The 15,282-nt window shown below is 46.3% G+C and overlaps 5 protein-coding genes across 5 annotated transcripts; 4 read left to right on the top strand and 1 right to left on the bottom strand.

Annotated features, from left to right (window-relative positions):
* Positions 1-68: 68 nt before the first annotated feature.
* PHATRDRAFT_50328 (predicted protein) lies at positions 69-1,324 on the top strand (the record flags this gene model as incomplete). The annotated part of the gene is made up of 2 exons (XM_002185136.1): positions 69-1,036; positions 1,128-1,324. Exons 1-2 carry the CDS (start codon positions 136-138, stop codon positions 1,322-1,324), a joined length of 1,098 nt encoding a protein of 365 aa, XP_002185172.1. The 5' UTR covers positions 69-135.
* Positions 1,325-1,453: 129 nt separating this feature from the next.
* On the bottom strand, positions 1,454-4,671 carry PHATRDRAFT_41259 (predicted protein; the record flags this gene model as incomplete). Its single annotated transcript, XM_002185222.1, has 4 exons — positions 1,454-1,479; positions 1,591-3,006; positions 3,080-3,978; positions 4,265-4,671. 4 exons carry the CDS (start codon positions 4,669-4,671, stop codon positions 1,454-1,456), a joined length of 2,748 nt encoding a protein of 915 aa, XP_002185258.1.
* Positions 4,672-7,747: 3,076 nt separating this feature from the next.
* Positions 7,748-9,736, top strand: PHATRDRAFT_16814 (predicted protein; the record flags this gene model as incomplete). The annotated part of the gene is made up of 1 exon (XM_002185137.1): positions 7,748-9,736. A coding segment is annotated over one exon (1,989 nt), but the record flags the coding sequence as incomplete, so codon positions are not given.
* Positions 9,737-10,272: 536 nt separating this feature from the next.
* On the top strand, positions 10,273-11,516 carry PHATRDRAFT_50330 (predicted protein; the record flags this gene model as incomplete). The annotated part of the gene is made up of 3 exons (XM_002185138.1): positions 10,273-10,367; positions 10,525-10,925; positions 11,012-11,516. 3 exons carry the CDS (start codon positions 10,273-10,275, stop codon positions 11,218-11,220), a joined length of 705 nt encoding a protein of 234 aa, XP_002185174.1. The 3' UTR covers positions 11,221-11,516.
* Positions 11,517-14,598: 3,082 nt separating this feature from the next.
* On the top strand, positions 14,599-15,258 carry PHATRDRAFT_4708 (predicted protein; the record flags this gene model as incomplete). Its single annotated transcript, XM_002185139.1, has 1 exon — positions 14,599-15,258. A coding segment is annotated over one exon (660 nt), but the record flags the coding sequence as incomplete, so codon positions are not given.
* Positions 15,259-15,282: the final 24 nt, after the last annotated feature.

Consider the following 15,282-nt stretch of genomic DNA (forward strand, 5'->3'; position numbering starts at 1 on the left):
GATTCATAGGGGTTACAAGACGCCATCTCGAATTACAGAGCCGTTGTCAGCCACGACGCCTTTTCTTATCAACATTTGGCAATTAACTGTAAGTTTGGCGACGACACCGCTGACTCGTCGTAAACCCTTACGATCATGAGCAGTAGCACTCCGGACAGTAGGCAAAGCAGTCGGAAGAAGAGCAGCAAAAATAACACTACCGATCCTTCTCCAAAAGAAAGCAATATGCGTAACTTTGTTGGCGAGTCATACTCGCGCATCGGTGGGGGGGTTTATGGGGGAGATGCCGCAGGCGAACCCCCGTCCCCTTATCGGCATCGGAATGTTGCCTTCGACGAAGAAATTGAAGAGGAATTGATGAGAAGTCCAGTTGCGCCATTAAACGGTGACGAGCCTCGGCAGGACAAAGGATCGTCCGGTTTAAAAAGATCTTTCGCCGAGATGGAAGATGATTACCTACCAATCCGCGAACGTAGACACTTCAAGGTGCAAGAAAGCAAATGCAGCAGCATCACAACGTCACAAGTAGCTTGGTCGGAAGAAACACACCGTGCTTTTGTGGAAGCCATTTACGGTGTTGGAGTTAAGCAGGCTTCACCAGCAGTAATTTTGGAGCACATGACGGAAATTGATCCGGCTGTAACGAGCGAACGGGTCAAGAGTAGGCTACAGAAATATCGCAACAACAAGGCCAAGTCCAAGGCCGAATTCATGGCAGAATACGATTCTTGGATGCAAAAGGCCTTGACGGTCGGGGCCGTAGGCGGTGGAGGTAGCAATCGCGCGATGAGTCGGCTGGCATCGCCATCGGCAATTGCCGAAATGATGGGATTGCAATCGTTGCTGGGTGGGGATGTGGCGGCTTTTTTGTCTTACTCGGTCTTGGCAGACGAAAGTGACGCGTCGTTGGCAGCATCAGGGGGCGACTCGCCAACAGACGTTATTCGCAGTGGATCGGAAGAGTACGCAAAGTATTTTACCGGTGCAAGGATTCCTTTCCCCGTTCTTACCGAAGACGAGCGGAAATCTCCACTTGGTGTGTCGATAAGTCACGTCATCTCTCTATTTTATTCAATGACGCAATGCGTGATGAAAGAGCGGCAAACACGAGTAGAAAACGCTAGCAGTCGAATGGGGCCGAAAGAAGAAATGGACGGTTGTGGTACTTCACCCTTCGTACCTTCGAGATCCTCTAATGTACAAGATAATGACACATCGCACCCGAACCCGAATCTACGAACATCACCAGCGCTCCTCGGGATTGAAAAGGCTTCTGCTTATCCCAGGTATTTGCCCAACACGGTCACGCTTGATCGTCCCATGAAACAAAGGTCGCGCAACGACAATCTGATGCAAGCAGTCAACTACAATCAATATACCCGTACCGGCGATGCCTCCACGGAAGGAAAGCACCGCAAGGGTGTTTAGCCCAAACGAGAGTAGCAGTACGCTTTTAAGTATGTACATACAGGCTAAGCTCTACAAAAGAGAGTACATAGTGCACCGATCCTTACCGTCGCGAACGTATTATTTCCGCAAGCGCAGATTGACACACGTTGCTACCCAGAGCAAATGCCAATTTTAAGTCACTGCAAACGGCAGCGACGCTCGCCCCACTCATCCCATGCGTTTTTGCAGCAATTACATTCAGGAGGTTAAGATTAGCAGGAACCGCTATCCCGCTTTTCAGGTCCCTAGCTGCAATGCCATATCGAATTTGATAGTCGGGTAAATCCAGAGTAGCAATCTTGTCTAGACGCCCAGGCCGCAGCAATGCAGGGTCAATCCAATCCGAATTGTGCGTTATGCCAATGACAGCAATACCTGCAGGTGAGGAAACAGATGATTGCCCATGTTCCTGCACGCCGTCTAGCTCGACTAGAAGTGTTGAAAGCAAGCGATCCATCGTGCCTTCCGTCGTTGCATCATTTCCACGAACAGCCGCAATTGTTTCGATACTGTCCATCAGTAGAATGCAGGGCGCAGCCTTGCGAGCGCATACCAACAAGTGGTGAAGGGCACGCTCCGATCCACCGACTTCTTTATGAATAAGAGACGTGCAGCTCACTTCCAAAAATTTGACAGTCGGGAGCAGTCGGGCGGCGATCTTTGCGGTGTGAAAAGCTAACGAACTCTTGCCTGTTCCTGGAAGACCTGCCAACAGCATGCCGCCAACAAATATTCGCGGAGAAAAAAACCCGCAAGGATTCCTCAAGTCTTCCAGCTCTCTTGCTCGGCATAAAGGAATGATTACAGTTGATTGAAGATCCTTCCATGCCTGCTCCGCACTTGAACCGAACAAAGGGAGATGGTAGGAGGACTCAGAATCGTCCAGTGTCTCCATACTACCCAAATCACGGGCTGTCCAAACTCGCATATCCACAAATTCATCCAGCACGCCACTACGCAAGGACTCAGGAGTGATTGACTGGAGACGACGTTTCAAGAAATGCAGAAGGGTCTCCGCTTCGGCGACCGTTTCAGATGAAGCATGATCAATCGCAGCTTGCCTGCAGTAGAGTGCAATTTCCGAGTATGTTCGTCCTACTGTCCCTTCTACCATATCCTCCAAAAGTATCGTTAAGCTACATTTCACTGGTGTATGAAGACCAAGATTTGAGCAGATAAAGAGTCTCCTTTCGTGTTCATTTGGTGGCAAGATGTGGTATTTGCGGTCAAATCGGCCCGCGGTCCAATCCTGATCCATTTTGGACGTGCAGATCAGGATTAGTCGGCTACAAGATATTGCATCACTGCGAAAACTATCTAACAGAGCGAAAAATGTAGATTGGGATCTCGACTGTATATGATGACGCCCTGAGAATCGCTCTCCGCCCTCGCCAATCCCACTTTCGCCAGTGGCAATGAGAAAATCAGCGTCATCCAGAATGAGCGCAAAACATGATTGTCTCCCGCTTTTTGCTGAATCAACGAGAGCGACGAGGACATCTTCCATCTCGCCAACTGATTGACCTAATATGTCCAGAGGAAGCCGAGGACGGAGGACTACGGATCGTTGACCGAAATGTTAGCGCAGAAATAGATTGGTATTCGTTCCATTTTAACCATCCTTACTTACCTGCTATTGACGAGCGTACGCAGCTCTTTTCTAACACATCGCAGATATGGGTTTTTCCGCTCCCTTCCGGACCCACCAGTAGAAAGCTTGTCAAAGGAGGGAAATTTCCAGCGTCCCTTTCTATAAAATTTTCGATCCCCTGCCATGTTATGGGTACGTCGACGGTGCAATGCGCCGGCACCTTGTTATACTCTGTCGACCGGGACATGTCGTAGTCCACAGCAAGCAGCGATAAATCTGACGAGTGAACTCTTTGTATGTTATTGGGAGAACCCAGCAACTGAAGCCCAATCCTAGCGTGTGGAAGCGCGATGAAGTCCATGCGTGTCAAAATGTTAACTAAATTTTGTAAGGACGCTAGCAAGTCGTTTGTAGGATGCTTCAGTCTGGAAGACGAATACAATTGATCAAGTAATGAGACCGCTTTCAATGCCACAGTCTTTTCCTGTTGCACTTGATGGTTGAGACACGTTCTCCAGGACCTTGACAGGATAAGCAAAGTAGTAAAAGCCGGCTTGTCACGAAGCGATGACAGGATTTTTTTCATTGGAAAATCCAACTCGCAAACTCTTCGTGTCAAGTAAGCCATGAAATCGTGGGCGACAAGCCGTACTCGAGACGCGGCTTGCTCGAGAGCGGGCAAGATGCTCTGTATTCCGAGTTCACCCGATTTTCGCTCGTCATGGAGTTGTCCAAGCGCCGAACACAAGACCTGCATAGACTCGACGAATTGCTTTCGTGAGCTTTCACGAGATTCCAGAGATTCACCATTGGAAAAGCCGCAAACACGGTACAGTCCAACGAAAAGCTGATTTATTTCTTCCGTATTGGCCTCGCAGTCACCCAAGATTGCCTTATCATTGGTTTTCTTCTTCCTCATCACAACTGTCGACAACACTCTATCGCAAATTCAGATCGTTCCGTAAAACAACACTCTATCGCAAATTCAGATCGTTCCGTAAAGAAGAGAACAACGATAACGTCACTGGTATTACAGAACGAATTTGCAAAATAGACATGGAAAGGATATAATGGCTGCACAGCAGTTTCGTATGCTGAGAATCAGATTCACTGTCAACTTTTTGACTGTGAATGATAATGATACAGACAGACAGAGAGGAAGTACCAGTAAAGCTTGCCGATCATGGTTATTCGTGACGTTGTTTGGTAGTTAACGAAACTAACGATACTTTGTGGTTCGTACCGGTTTTTGACGTATCGAGCGTGGAGCTTCGGTCGAGATCAGACGGGGAACGGTAACCAGCCGACTGACGCGAAAAATCAACAGATTTTGATTTTGCCCAAGAGTTCCTCTCGGCAACTATCGCTATTACATTCGAGAGGACCGTCAAGTTTCGACTAGATTGACGGTATAGGCAGAGAGTGCCAAAAGTAAGGTCAAACCTGTCAGGGAATCCTCGCAGGGTCGATGGCTTGTTACTCTGGAGCCGTCCGTTTCGCTTGGCCTGCGATGAATTGGTAAGTTGGTCGAAGCTAAAATTGCCAGTACGCCGAGAAAATAAGTAAAAAGTTGCTTTGCTTTGAAGTGCTGGTGGTCGGTCCAATTTCAGTGCAGGCTTCCCAGAGCTCATTGCGTTTTACTCTAAGTTGCAAATTGTAACTTATCTGTGATTAAGACGCCCAGACACTCTGGAAAATAGACGCCGAACGGATGCGACTTTGTGCCGGCGTTTTGCTGGTCCTCGCTACTGTTCATTCTCGCTGTCCTTAAGGCTGATTTTTAAGACCTCATGGTCGGAACGCACCCGTTGCTTCTTCTGTTAGAAATTGATCGAGTCATAACAGCGATACATTTTCACATAAAATCTCATACTTGTGTCCGTTCTATACTCCAGTATGTCTTTGGACAAGGTACTGCAATCGGCTACATCATGATGAATGCCATTGGTCGGTTCTGACCTTTTTGAGAAATTACATCTAGTGAAAAATAATGTTCACGGCACAAATTGGCCACGATATATTTGCATGTTGTCTCTGGCGATTGCAACGTCAAAAGAGCAAATTGCCTTTTTCGTATCAGAAAGAATTTGCATTACAGATTTCATTCTGTGTTTGAATTTTCTGCATCAACCTGGAAGCATTCAAGCCTTTCAACAGTAGCTTTCCTTTGATTTGGGTTGCAATGTAATGCAGCCATGTAACGTATATGTTTGTAGCCACACAATTGTTGAGCCAAGGTTGTTGATCCGCTTTAGCTGCACGCAAAAAATTATGCTGAAACCTTTTTTATGAACTATTAGCATAGCTTTAGATGGGAATCCATATAAGGAATTCGACAATGTAACTGCAAGTGAGAAGAGGACCTTTGTTGAAAACTCCGGTTTCCTCAGATCTTTTACTGTCTTAGAGACTAGCTGACAACAGAAAAAAATGAATAGATTCATTCTTATTTCTCCTTCACATTTTATCTATTCTTTCACCACTGCAAGTGCTTGTTGTTGCGTTCTTTATTTTGCTTTTCACTAGTTCTGTTTGCTCTCAAACCTTGCTAATTGACTGCTAATGTTTTGCACTTACATCGCTTCTGCAAGTGCTCACTTTCTTCACTTCTTCATGTCTTACATTCAATCCGGTACCTCCTTACATCGGATGATCATATCCCAAAACTCATCGAACATATAATTCTGCTCGAGATGAGAGCTCTATTCAAATCACTTCATGCGACATGTCACTTCCTACCAGACATGTCACACTTGAATGCCTATCTTGACAGACCTTGACAACGTTGCTCGTTTTGGGGTATGGTAGTGTTATTATTGACAACAATCTAACTGTGACGTATTTGTCAGAAACAAATCTTTTATGTTAGCAGCGATGTGATATAAATAATTTGGAATCATGTGTCGGCACATCATTTGTCGTTTCATCTTTTTCTGCACGTCTCTCTGCTAGCTACGATGGAACAGTTCGGATTGGTAAAATTGCAGTCTAGAGTCGAAGATTTTGTGTTCCCTCTTACATCGACCTACCTTCCATAGAGCACGTGTGTCGATGCAAGTCCAACCTTCTGCCAAAATCACTAAACTTCACCGTGAGTAATAACCATCGCTGAACGATCTTCGTAGCTCAAATTGTTTTTGAAACAAATATTGACCCGACTCTGAGTTGCACATTTCAATCAACAACAGCTTTGCAAGTATGCTCAGCTCGGCGTGTGGCAATAAACTCCCGGAAGATATTTCCAGTTGTTGTTTCGATAATAATAATAAGCCCGCTCTGATCCCGCCGTCAGAAAGCGATGAGTCGTTTTCGAGTGCCGAACAGTCTACTCGATCGGAATCCGGGGAGCTTGAAATGGACTGGTCTCTCCTCGATTCTAAAAAGGATGTTCTCCGCGGTAAAAAGTCGGTCTTGGTCGACAATAGTTTATCGAAGGCTAGGATACGGACAGGTCGTGTAGCATGGGGAGAGCTAGGAGTCCGCCTGTTTTCTGTCATGCCGGGCGATCATCCTGACTGCTTGCAAGGCCCACCTGTGAGTAGAGACTTCGAAGGAAAGGTATGAAGATCGCTTTGCCCACTAATTGTACTTGCCATTTTTTTAGTTGACTTTAGAATGGAAATACTTTGATCAAGTTAACACAACAATTGACATCTTTGAGGAACAACGTCCGCAACGTAAGCACCATGACGACTTACGCCTACATTGGATCGTCCGGACTAGACTTTTGAAATCGCTGGGATTTGGGATTGCTGAGCTTACAGAGGCACAAAATGACTCGCATAGAACTCGGCAGAAACGAGATCTCACTTTAAAGAGAGTCAACTATGATTGGTTTTATGAGTTCCAACAATCTCTCTTGCGGAAGGTTGGCAGATTATTCGTACATAGGAAAGTGCTGACGACAAATTATTGAGTTTGCCAGTCGCTCTATTTTGACTCGGATCTACGCTCCTGGGTAGTTTGTCTATTTGACATTCTACTATTGAGTTTCTCGATCACCTGGCTTGCTCTGCCTATTGTTTCTTTCCTTTAACTTTATGTTAGACTTTTTATGAAGGGGTTTTACTGATTGTCTTTGACTTTTGAAGGTATTTTTGCGAAAGAAAAATGATCAACGCTATCATAGCTTAAAACACTAACAAAAAAGAAGTGAATGTTCGTAGTGGTACCTAGCCCATATCCCAATCCCCCGTCTCAGATCGCCATCCAAGTTGTCATTCTAAACACATTTTTTTGGCTCTTCACAGTCAATTCTTTCCACTACAGATTTGCTTAAGCATGGTGTCGAAGAAGAATATGGGAATTCCGGACGGATCGAACGAAGAAGTTCCAGTGCTCTCTCCTGTAGACTCGGTGGATGAAGAGGAAAGTAGTGTGTACGATTCAGATGCGCAGGAGCCGTATGACAGTGCAGACAGCGAGTCAGACAACTCGGACGACGACGAGGGCTTTGAAGATCAAGGCTCGTCGGATGAAGACGATAGCCTTCTAAAGAACCAAAAGGATGAAGAAGAATCAGATGATGAAGACGTTGCTATTTCATACGAGAAGGTTCCGCGTACTTGGACCATGGGAACTTCCCAAAAACGGAATGGAGAAGGTGACGCCAAGACAGCTGCTTGGATGCACACCGACGACTGGTCATCTGACGATGACGATGCGGAGGGAATAGGAAATCGCATTGGCCGAGTTCCTATTCACTGGTATGATGACTTCGATCACGTAGGCTACGATACCCATGGAAACAAGGTCGTCAAGTCGGCGAGTGCCGCCGGAGCTGGTGATCGTATCGATCAAGCCATTGAGCTGCAGGACAACATGGCCAAGGGGAAGTTTGTCGTACACGATATGTTGAACGATCGCAATGTGCAACTCTCAACTCGGCAGCTTGAATTGATACGTCGTGTTCAAGGTGGTGCATTTGCTCATCCTGAGCACGACTCCACTCCGGAGTACATCGACTATTTTTCTGGCGTTAACAAGGAAATTTCTGGTTTGGGCTCTGACCAGTATGAACGGAAGGCCCGTTTTCAACCCAGCAAATGGGAGAAGATGCAGGTCGATAAGCTATTGGAAAAGTTGGAAAATGGCGATATAAATATGGATTATTTGACAGGGAAAATCCGCGACATGAACGAAGTACATAGGAAGAAGGAGGGTCCAGAAAAGCCATTTATGCTGTGGACCGGCGAAGAGGAAGACCTGTTAAATATGAGAAAAGGACCACAGCATATCGCTGCTCCAAAGCTTCCGCCCCCAGGTCATGCGGAGAGTTATGTTCCACCCAATGAGTATCTACCTACCGAGGAGGATCTTAAGAAATGGAAAGAGATGGAACCAAAAGACCGCCCCCATGGCCATCTGATTCCCAAAAAATTCCCAAACCTTCGTTCCGTTGGAGCCTACGAGCATTCCGTACGAGAATCTTTTGAGCGCTGTCTTGATCTATATCTCTGTCCACGTGTTATGAAGCGGCGACTGAATATTGACCCCGAAAGCTTGGTTCCACGTCTACCCCGCGCAAACGACCTGAAGCCCTTCCCGACAGCCAAGTGCATCGAATATATTACGCCTTTTGAGGGCAACGAAACTCCGACTATTCGTTGCGTTACTGCGAGTCCTGATGGTCAATTCATGGCTTCTGGGGCTTCTGACGGCTGCGTACGGATGTGGGAAGTCGAAACCGGACGATTGTTGAGAACCTGGGATCTTCATTTTTCAGTCGTAAAAGCTTCGACTACCGGCGACGACGAAAGTGCCATGAGAACGAAGCCTGTCGTATGCTTGGAATGGAATCCAAACCGATCTCACCATTGCTTACTGGCTGTTATCGCAGAGTATGCTGTCGTGATTGCAACAGGAACAGCTAACGAAAAGGATATGGAAATCACTGAAGCGGTGCTTGCTGCTGCCTCAAAAGGAGGTAACATGAGTAGCGCCAAGGCTAGCAAATCTGTTCAATGGATCCTTGTTGAGTCGGGTTTAGAAGAGAAGCCCGTAAGCGTTTATGGTTCCTTGAGTGGTCCGATCTGTGCATTGAAAACAAATCGCGAGATGACCAACGTTCGTTGGCACGCAAAAGGTGATTACTTCGTTTCTGTAAATCCAAAGGCAGGATCAGCGGCGGTTTTGATACACCAACTGAGTAAAGGAAATTCGCAGCAGCCTTTCAGTAAAGCAAAGGGTGAAACGCAACTCGCTTGTTTTCACCCGAATAAGCCTTTTTTGTTTGTTGCTAGCCAACAACATGTCCGCATTTATCATTTGGTAAAACAGAACATGGTTAAGCGCTTGGCCTCCGGTTGCCGGTGGATCTCTTCGATCGATGTGCATCCATCAGGAGATCACTTGATAGTTGGGAGCTTGGACCGTCGCATGATTTGGTTTGATCTTGATTTGAGTTCGACTCCATACAAGACTCTGAAGTATCACGAACGAGCCCTACGTTCGTGCCGATACCACAATCGCTACCCACTCATGGCCAGTGCTTCCGACGATGGCGCAGTGCACGTCTTTCACAGTATGGTCTACAGCGATCTAATGCGAAATCCTCTCGTTGTACCAGTAAAAATTCTTCGCGGTCATGCTGTGACAAAGAAACTTGGTGTGCTCTCAATCGTCTTTCATCCGACGCAGCCCTGGATATTTACAGCTGGTGCCGACGGTAGGATCTTCCTTTACCAAGATATTTAAAACCTTGATTGCCGAGACACCTGTAGAGTATTTACAGTAAGTCATAGTTGCACGGCGGGCTACCTACTTCTTTCACATTCATGGTCAAACATGACCTTGGTAGTTAGTAAATTTAAGAGAAAATTCACTAATTGTAAAGGGGATGGGAAAGATTGAAAAACTCCCAAAAGGGGACAGAACGTGTTAAGTCTAAGTAGCATCATGTGGCGCTCGTATATCATTGAGTATTCTAACTACTTAAACTAAGCGCCAAAAATTTGTGCCGGATGCCGACGTTTTCCTGGGGCGTGCCTCAACGCCACAAGCACAAAAAACCCAAAATGGGTTGTTTTTAACGCTTTTAAACTTTAAAAAGCGGTAATTTCCGGTAGGCGTTAAATTATCAAGTGAGCTATTTTCGGAATCAAATCCACTTAAGGATAAACTGCGATTGCATGCCTACATTTCCATGGTTGACAAATGTGAAACGGCCCGAATCTTGGGTAATCGTTGTCATTTTGTTAGAATTGTGTGTATAGCACAAAAGACACTTCGGCATGTCACCAGATGACGCAGACGGTGCGTGTGTCATCCGTCGCTACTTTCCTTTGTCTGTGCAACTATGGAAGCCACTCGTTGGTTCAAGTAACATGTAAAGGATAACTACTCTAAGAAATACTGCGGGAGCTCTTTTCCCACTTCTGGTTGGTAATCACCGATTGGAAAAGAGCATCTCGTAGGGCACTAACAGGCCAACGATTGTTCTAGGTATAACATACTTTTATTAATTTGATTCCTTCAATCCGCAGGATGACAACAATTATCAAGGCAATTTCGGCGCTTTCTTCTGTGCGAGGCTACTATCGTGTCGCCTCGTCCGCTTTTCCCATACGTATGGGTGCAACGGACTCAGACATGTTCCGTATTGACTTTGTCGATGAGGACAATACCTTGAGCGTGTCGCTGCAAGACTTTCACCTCGCTTTTCTGACGTCGCCTTTGTTCCAATTCGAGCTGTGGATTTTATCGTTCGCGACGGTGTCCGACCCGGCCACTACCACAACGGAACATTTGGCAGCGGTAACAAGTGGTGACAAGAGCAGTTTCGGACCGTGGACTGCGTGGGCAGTCGAGGGTAAACGCAGTGCCCCACTTACAGCCTCTTCTGAACCGGCCTCAGCGTGCCAAATCATGCGGTGCTACATCCAAGGTTCGTTCTTGACTGTTTCTACGCGACCTTTTTGATAATTTGTATTGCTGTGTGTTCTAATGCAGTGTTTTACGCTTTTACATTAGGCAAAACCTTTTGTGATACGTGGTGGGCTGTTGAAAAAGTGGCTGACCGACCTAATCCGGAGCTCGTTTTTGGATCGGCCTTTAAATTTTGCGACGATCATAAGCCTCTAATGTTTCGCGTGCTGGACCCTTTGCACCGCTTGTACAGTCGCCTATTGTTAGCGTCAGCCATGATCAACCTGATCCAACAAAAGCAAAAGTGCGAGTGATTTACTGTTAGCGATAAATTTGTGGTCTCACCTTTCAGATAGATCAGCAATATCATACCGGATGACCATCTTTTATTGATTTTGCATGCCATTGGTCCCCAGTCGACGGCCGATTGCCAGCTCGTGTCTCCTTGGAAGATTGACGGATGTGACCGGTTGTCTCGGATGGAACATACCGATACAAAATTGTTTGATGTGACATCCGTGACAGTGAATAATTTCCCTACGTTTGTGCAGCATGAGATTTGTAACATAGATTGTAAACAAAAGGAATACGTAGCTCTTTCTTTGGAAGGAACGACAACAAAGAACCAATTATTTTCTCGAACACTGTCTGTGTAAAAGTAGGAGGGGTGCAACCACCTATTTCTGTTTCGGTCCGAGCCACAACTTTTCCACCACCCACCAAGCAATCAAGCCCGAAGGATTCTTCGTTACTGTTAATACAAGAAAAAGGAGTAAACGCAGGCAGCCAGTTACCAAAGAAAGGGAAAACCTTCGCTTGTTTCGCTTGAACTTTAAAAGAAAGCACTCTGAGTGACAGCAAGTAATGACGATCTCAGACAAAAGTGAAAACATCGCTGCAGAACGGCTGGAATGTGGATCCAGTTTGGCGGAACGAGAATACGAGTATGACGTGCAGTCTTCCGGGGGCTTTGCTTTTGATCCAACTAGGTCAATCACGACATCGAGCGACTCTCCTGATTCTATTGCATCCTTGCGCACGCTTCTCGCCAATGATGCCTTGACAGACGGTGAAGGTCTCACTACATTTGCTTCTCCTTTCGAAGTTCCCCGCACTCGAAACGGCCTACCCAGACACCGGTACTATCAGGTTCCTTTGGTGTACTGCGATCAGACAGCTTCGAATCGTCCCGTCAAAAGTATAGAACGTTACGTAGAAAAAGTGTGCTTGCCTTTGTATGGAAACACCCACACGAACACTAGTATCACCGGTAGTCAGAGTACGGCTTTCGTAGCTGAAGCACGTCAAATTGTAGCCGAGGAAACCAACGCTAAAATCACTGGGAAAGCCAGCTTGGACGTTGTGCTGTTTACGTACGTATTCATGGGGCGGTAAACAGAGACAACTTAGCTATGGGCGATTTGGTGTCTTACAAGCTTCCATGTTGAATTTTTTCTTTCTACCAGTGGCAATGGAACGACTTCTGCAGTCGAACTCTTGATTGATTGTCTCGGCTTGCGACATGCGTGTCAGGATACAAAGAAACGTCCGGTTGTGTTTGTCGGCCCGTATGAACACCATTCCAATTTGGTGCCTTGGAGAGAATCGGGTTGTGAGATTGTGACAGTACCAGAATGCCCAAAGCGCCGCGTTGTGGATCTTGAGGCAATGGAGCGCTTGCTACGGAAGCCTGATTACCGAAGTCGCTGGAAAATGGGCACGTTTACCGCTGCGTCCAACGTCACGGGCAAAATTTCGGACGTGGACGCGATTGCAGCACTTCTGCATCGACACGGGGCGTTGGCATTTTTCGATTACGCAACCGGTGCACCTTACATGTCCATGAATATGAATCCTCTACCGTCGGATACGTATCCTTCGGCGTCGCTGGTAGCGAAAGATGCCATTTTTCTCAGCCCGCACAAAATGTACGGTGGTGTCGGTACTCCCGGTATTCTCATTATAAAGAAACGTCTTGTTAGCCAGATTAATTCCCCTTCTCGATCAGGTGGTGGTACCGTGTTCTATGTGACAAACGAGCATCATCGGTTTCTCAGCAATCGGATTGAAAGATACGAAGGCGGAACTCCCAATATTACTGGCATTGTCAGAGTTGGTCTCACCTTCCTACTAAGACGGAAAGCCGAGCAACAGTTCTCTTTATTGGCGAGGGAGGAAAAGGATGTATCCTCAACGATACAACAGCACGACTGTTTGACATACAGTAAAGTGGAAACATACCTTCAAGAACACGCACCAAATCTTGTACTTCTCGGGGCTGGAGAAGAGGGGAAAAAACTTCCCATCTTTTCCTTCTTAGTTCGATTTGGGAAAAGATTCCTCCACTATAACTATGTGTGCGCTGTCTTGAACGATGTGTTTGGAATTCAGTCGCGAGGGGGCTGTCAATGTGCAGGACCTTATTCGCAGAATCTTCTAGGCCTGACAGAGCGATCTGCGGATGGCGATACACCCAATATTCAGAACCGAGAAATCGAACGGGCTCTGGTAGAGTTCAAGGAACGAGCAGAGCTTCTTAGGCCAGGCTTCACTCGGCTCAGCCTACCCTTCAAAGGCTTGCATCAGGAGGAAATTGAACACGTTCTGAAAGCTCTCGTATGGGTCTCGAGGAACGCTTGGGCGTTAATGTGTCAGTATCGATGCAACCACCGTACTGGAGAGGTAAGCAAATGCTTAGCAAGTTGCCTGGATACCTTGCTGTTTTCGAAACTAACTAAAATTTGATTGTCAAGTGGCGACACTCTAGTCGACAGGGGAAACCTTTAGGCCGAGAAGAGCGACGATGGCTGAATCACTATGACTTTCCTCTGGATTTGACTGACCAAGTAAACACATCGGCTATTGTTCACACAAGAGGTGTCAGAAATGTCTTGGAGGAAGCTTTCGTTAACGCTGATGAGATCTTGTACACAGCGAAAGCTGACCAGAGCAGTATTACCCAAGTCTTCAAAATGGCAAATGCTGAGGTTGCTACAGGAGAAAACGATCGGAAGCTTGAGGAATTGCGGTGGTACGTTCATCCAAAAGAAGTTGCGGATTTCCTTGCAACATCTAAAGAATTGCCTTTGGGCGATGAAGGATTAGTAGGTGCTTTAAGTCCTCTTGTTTGGAAGAAGGAATGTTTAGAATCGAATGCGAAAAGCGATAGCTTTCGGATGAAAGAAGAAGTGTCGGAGGACCGGAAACGTAAACCTGCGGAACATACCACTTCTAGCAAAACTTTTGTAAATCGTGGGCAATTGGGACCTTCTATGTCCTTTGTATTTCGCGACGGCGACTATTCCGGAGAGTCGACACTCGATGACATTATTAGTGGTATCGACGATGGTGAACTCTCAGAGAATTGTGAAGTGTTTCAAGTTGACTCCGGAGAATCGGTCAATTTCCAGTCATTCGTTACATCACAAAAGAAAAGCAAAGTGGATTTGCCGATTGGAACTGATTCCCAACAAAAATTTTCTATAGCTATTCCATCTTCTCGTAGTGTGCCGCCAAGCGTGATGAAGAAGGCTCCTCGAAATAGTTCGGTATGGGGACACGGTAGTGCAGCATATTCAAAGGTGGAGGTCATTGCTGGCGGTATCGTCTCTACGGATGAAAGCGACTCTCCGGGTGGTAAAGTCTCTAAACAGAGGAAGAAGGTAGACGATTCCTATCAGGCAACGCACAAAAAAAGAGAGAAGAGCAAACACATCAAACCCCCGCCAAAAATGATGCGATTGGTGACGCAAGCTGTCATGCAGTGGGAGATGCTAGAAGAGGGCGATCGATTATTGCTTGGTTTATCGGGAGGAAAGGATTCATTAAGCCTCCTGCATTGCCTGCTCGAGTTTCAAAAGAAACTTCCTATCAAATTTGAAATCGAGGTTTGTACAATTGACCCAATGACTCCGTCATTCGATCCCTCGCCGCTGATACCTTATATCAACACTCTCGGGTTGAAGTACCACTTCATCAAAGATAACATCGTATCTCGGGCAAGTTCGTCCGGTAAAGATGGGAAAGTTGTTTCGTCGCTATGTGCCTACTGTGCTCGGATGAAACGTGGCAATCTATACGCTTGCGCACGTCGCAACAACTGCAACAAACTCGTGCTTGCTCAGCATTTAGATGATTGTGCTGAATCATTCATGATGAGTGTAATGCATAATGGCTTCCTTCGGACAATGAAAGCAAACTATCAAATCAATGCCGGAGGCATTTCAGTAATCCGCCCTCTTGCGTACTGCCGCGAAAGTCTTATGACAGAATTTGCGAGATCTGCGAATCTCCCAGTTATAAATGAAAATTGTCCTGCATGCTTTGAAGAGCCGAAAGAACGTGCTAGAATCAAAAAGCTTTTGAGTCGGGAAGAA

Source organism: Phaeodactylum tricornutum, chromosome 28 (assembly GCF_000150955.2).
Source record: "Phaeodactylum tricornutum CCAP 1055/1 chromosome 28, whole genome shotgun sequence".
NCBI lineage: Eukaryota > Bacillariophyta > Bacillariophyceae > Surirellales > Neidiaceae > Phaeodactylum > Phaeodactylum tricornutum.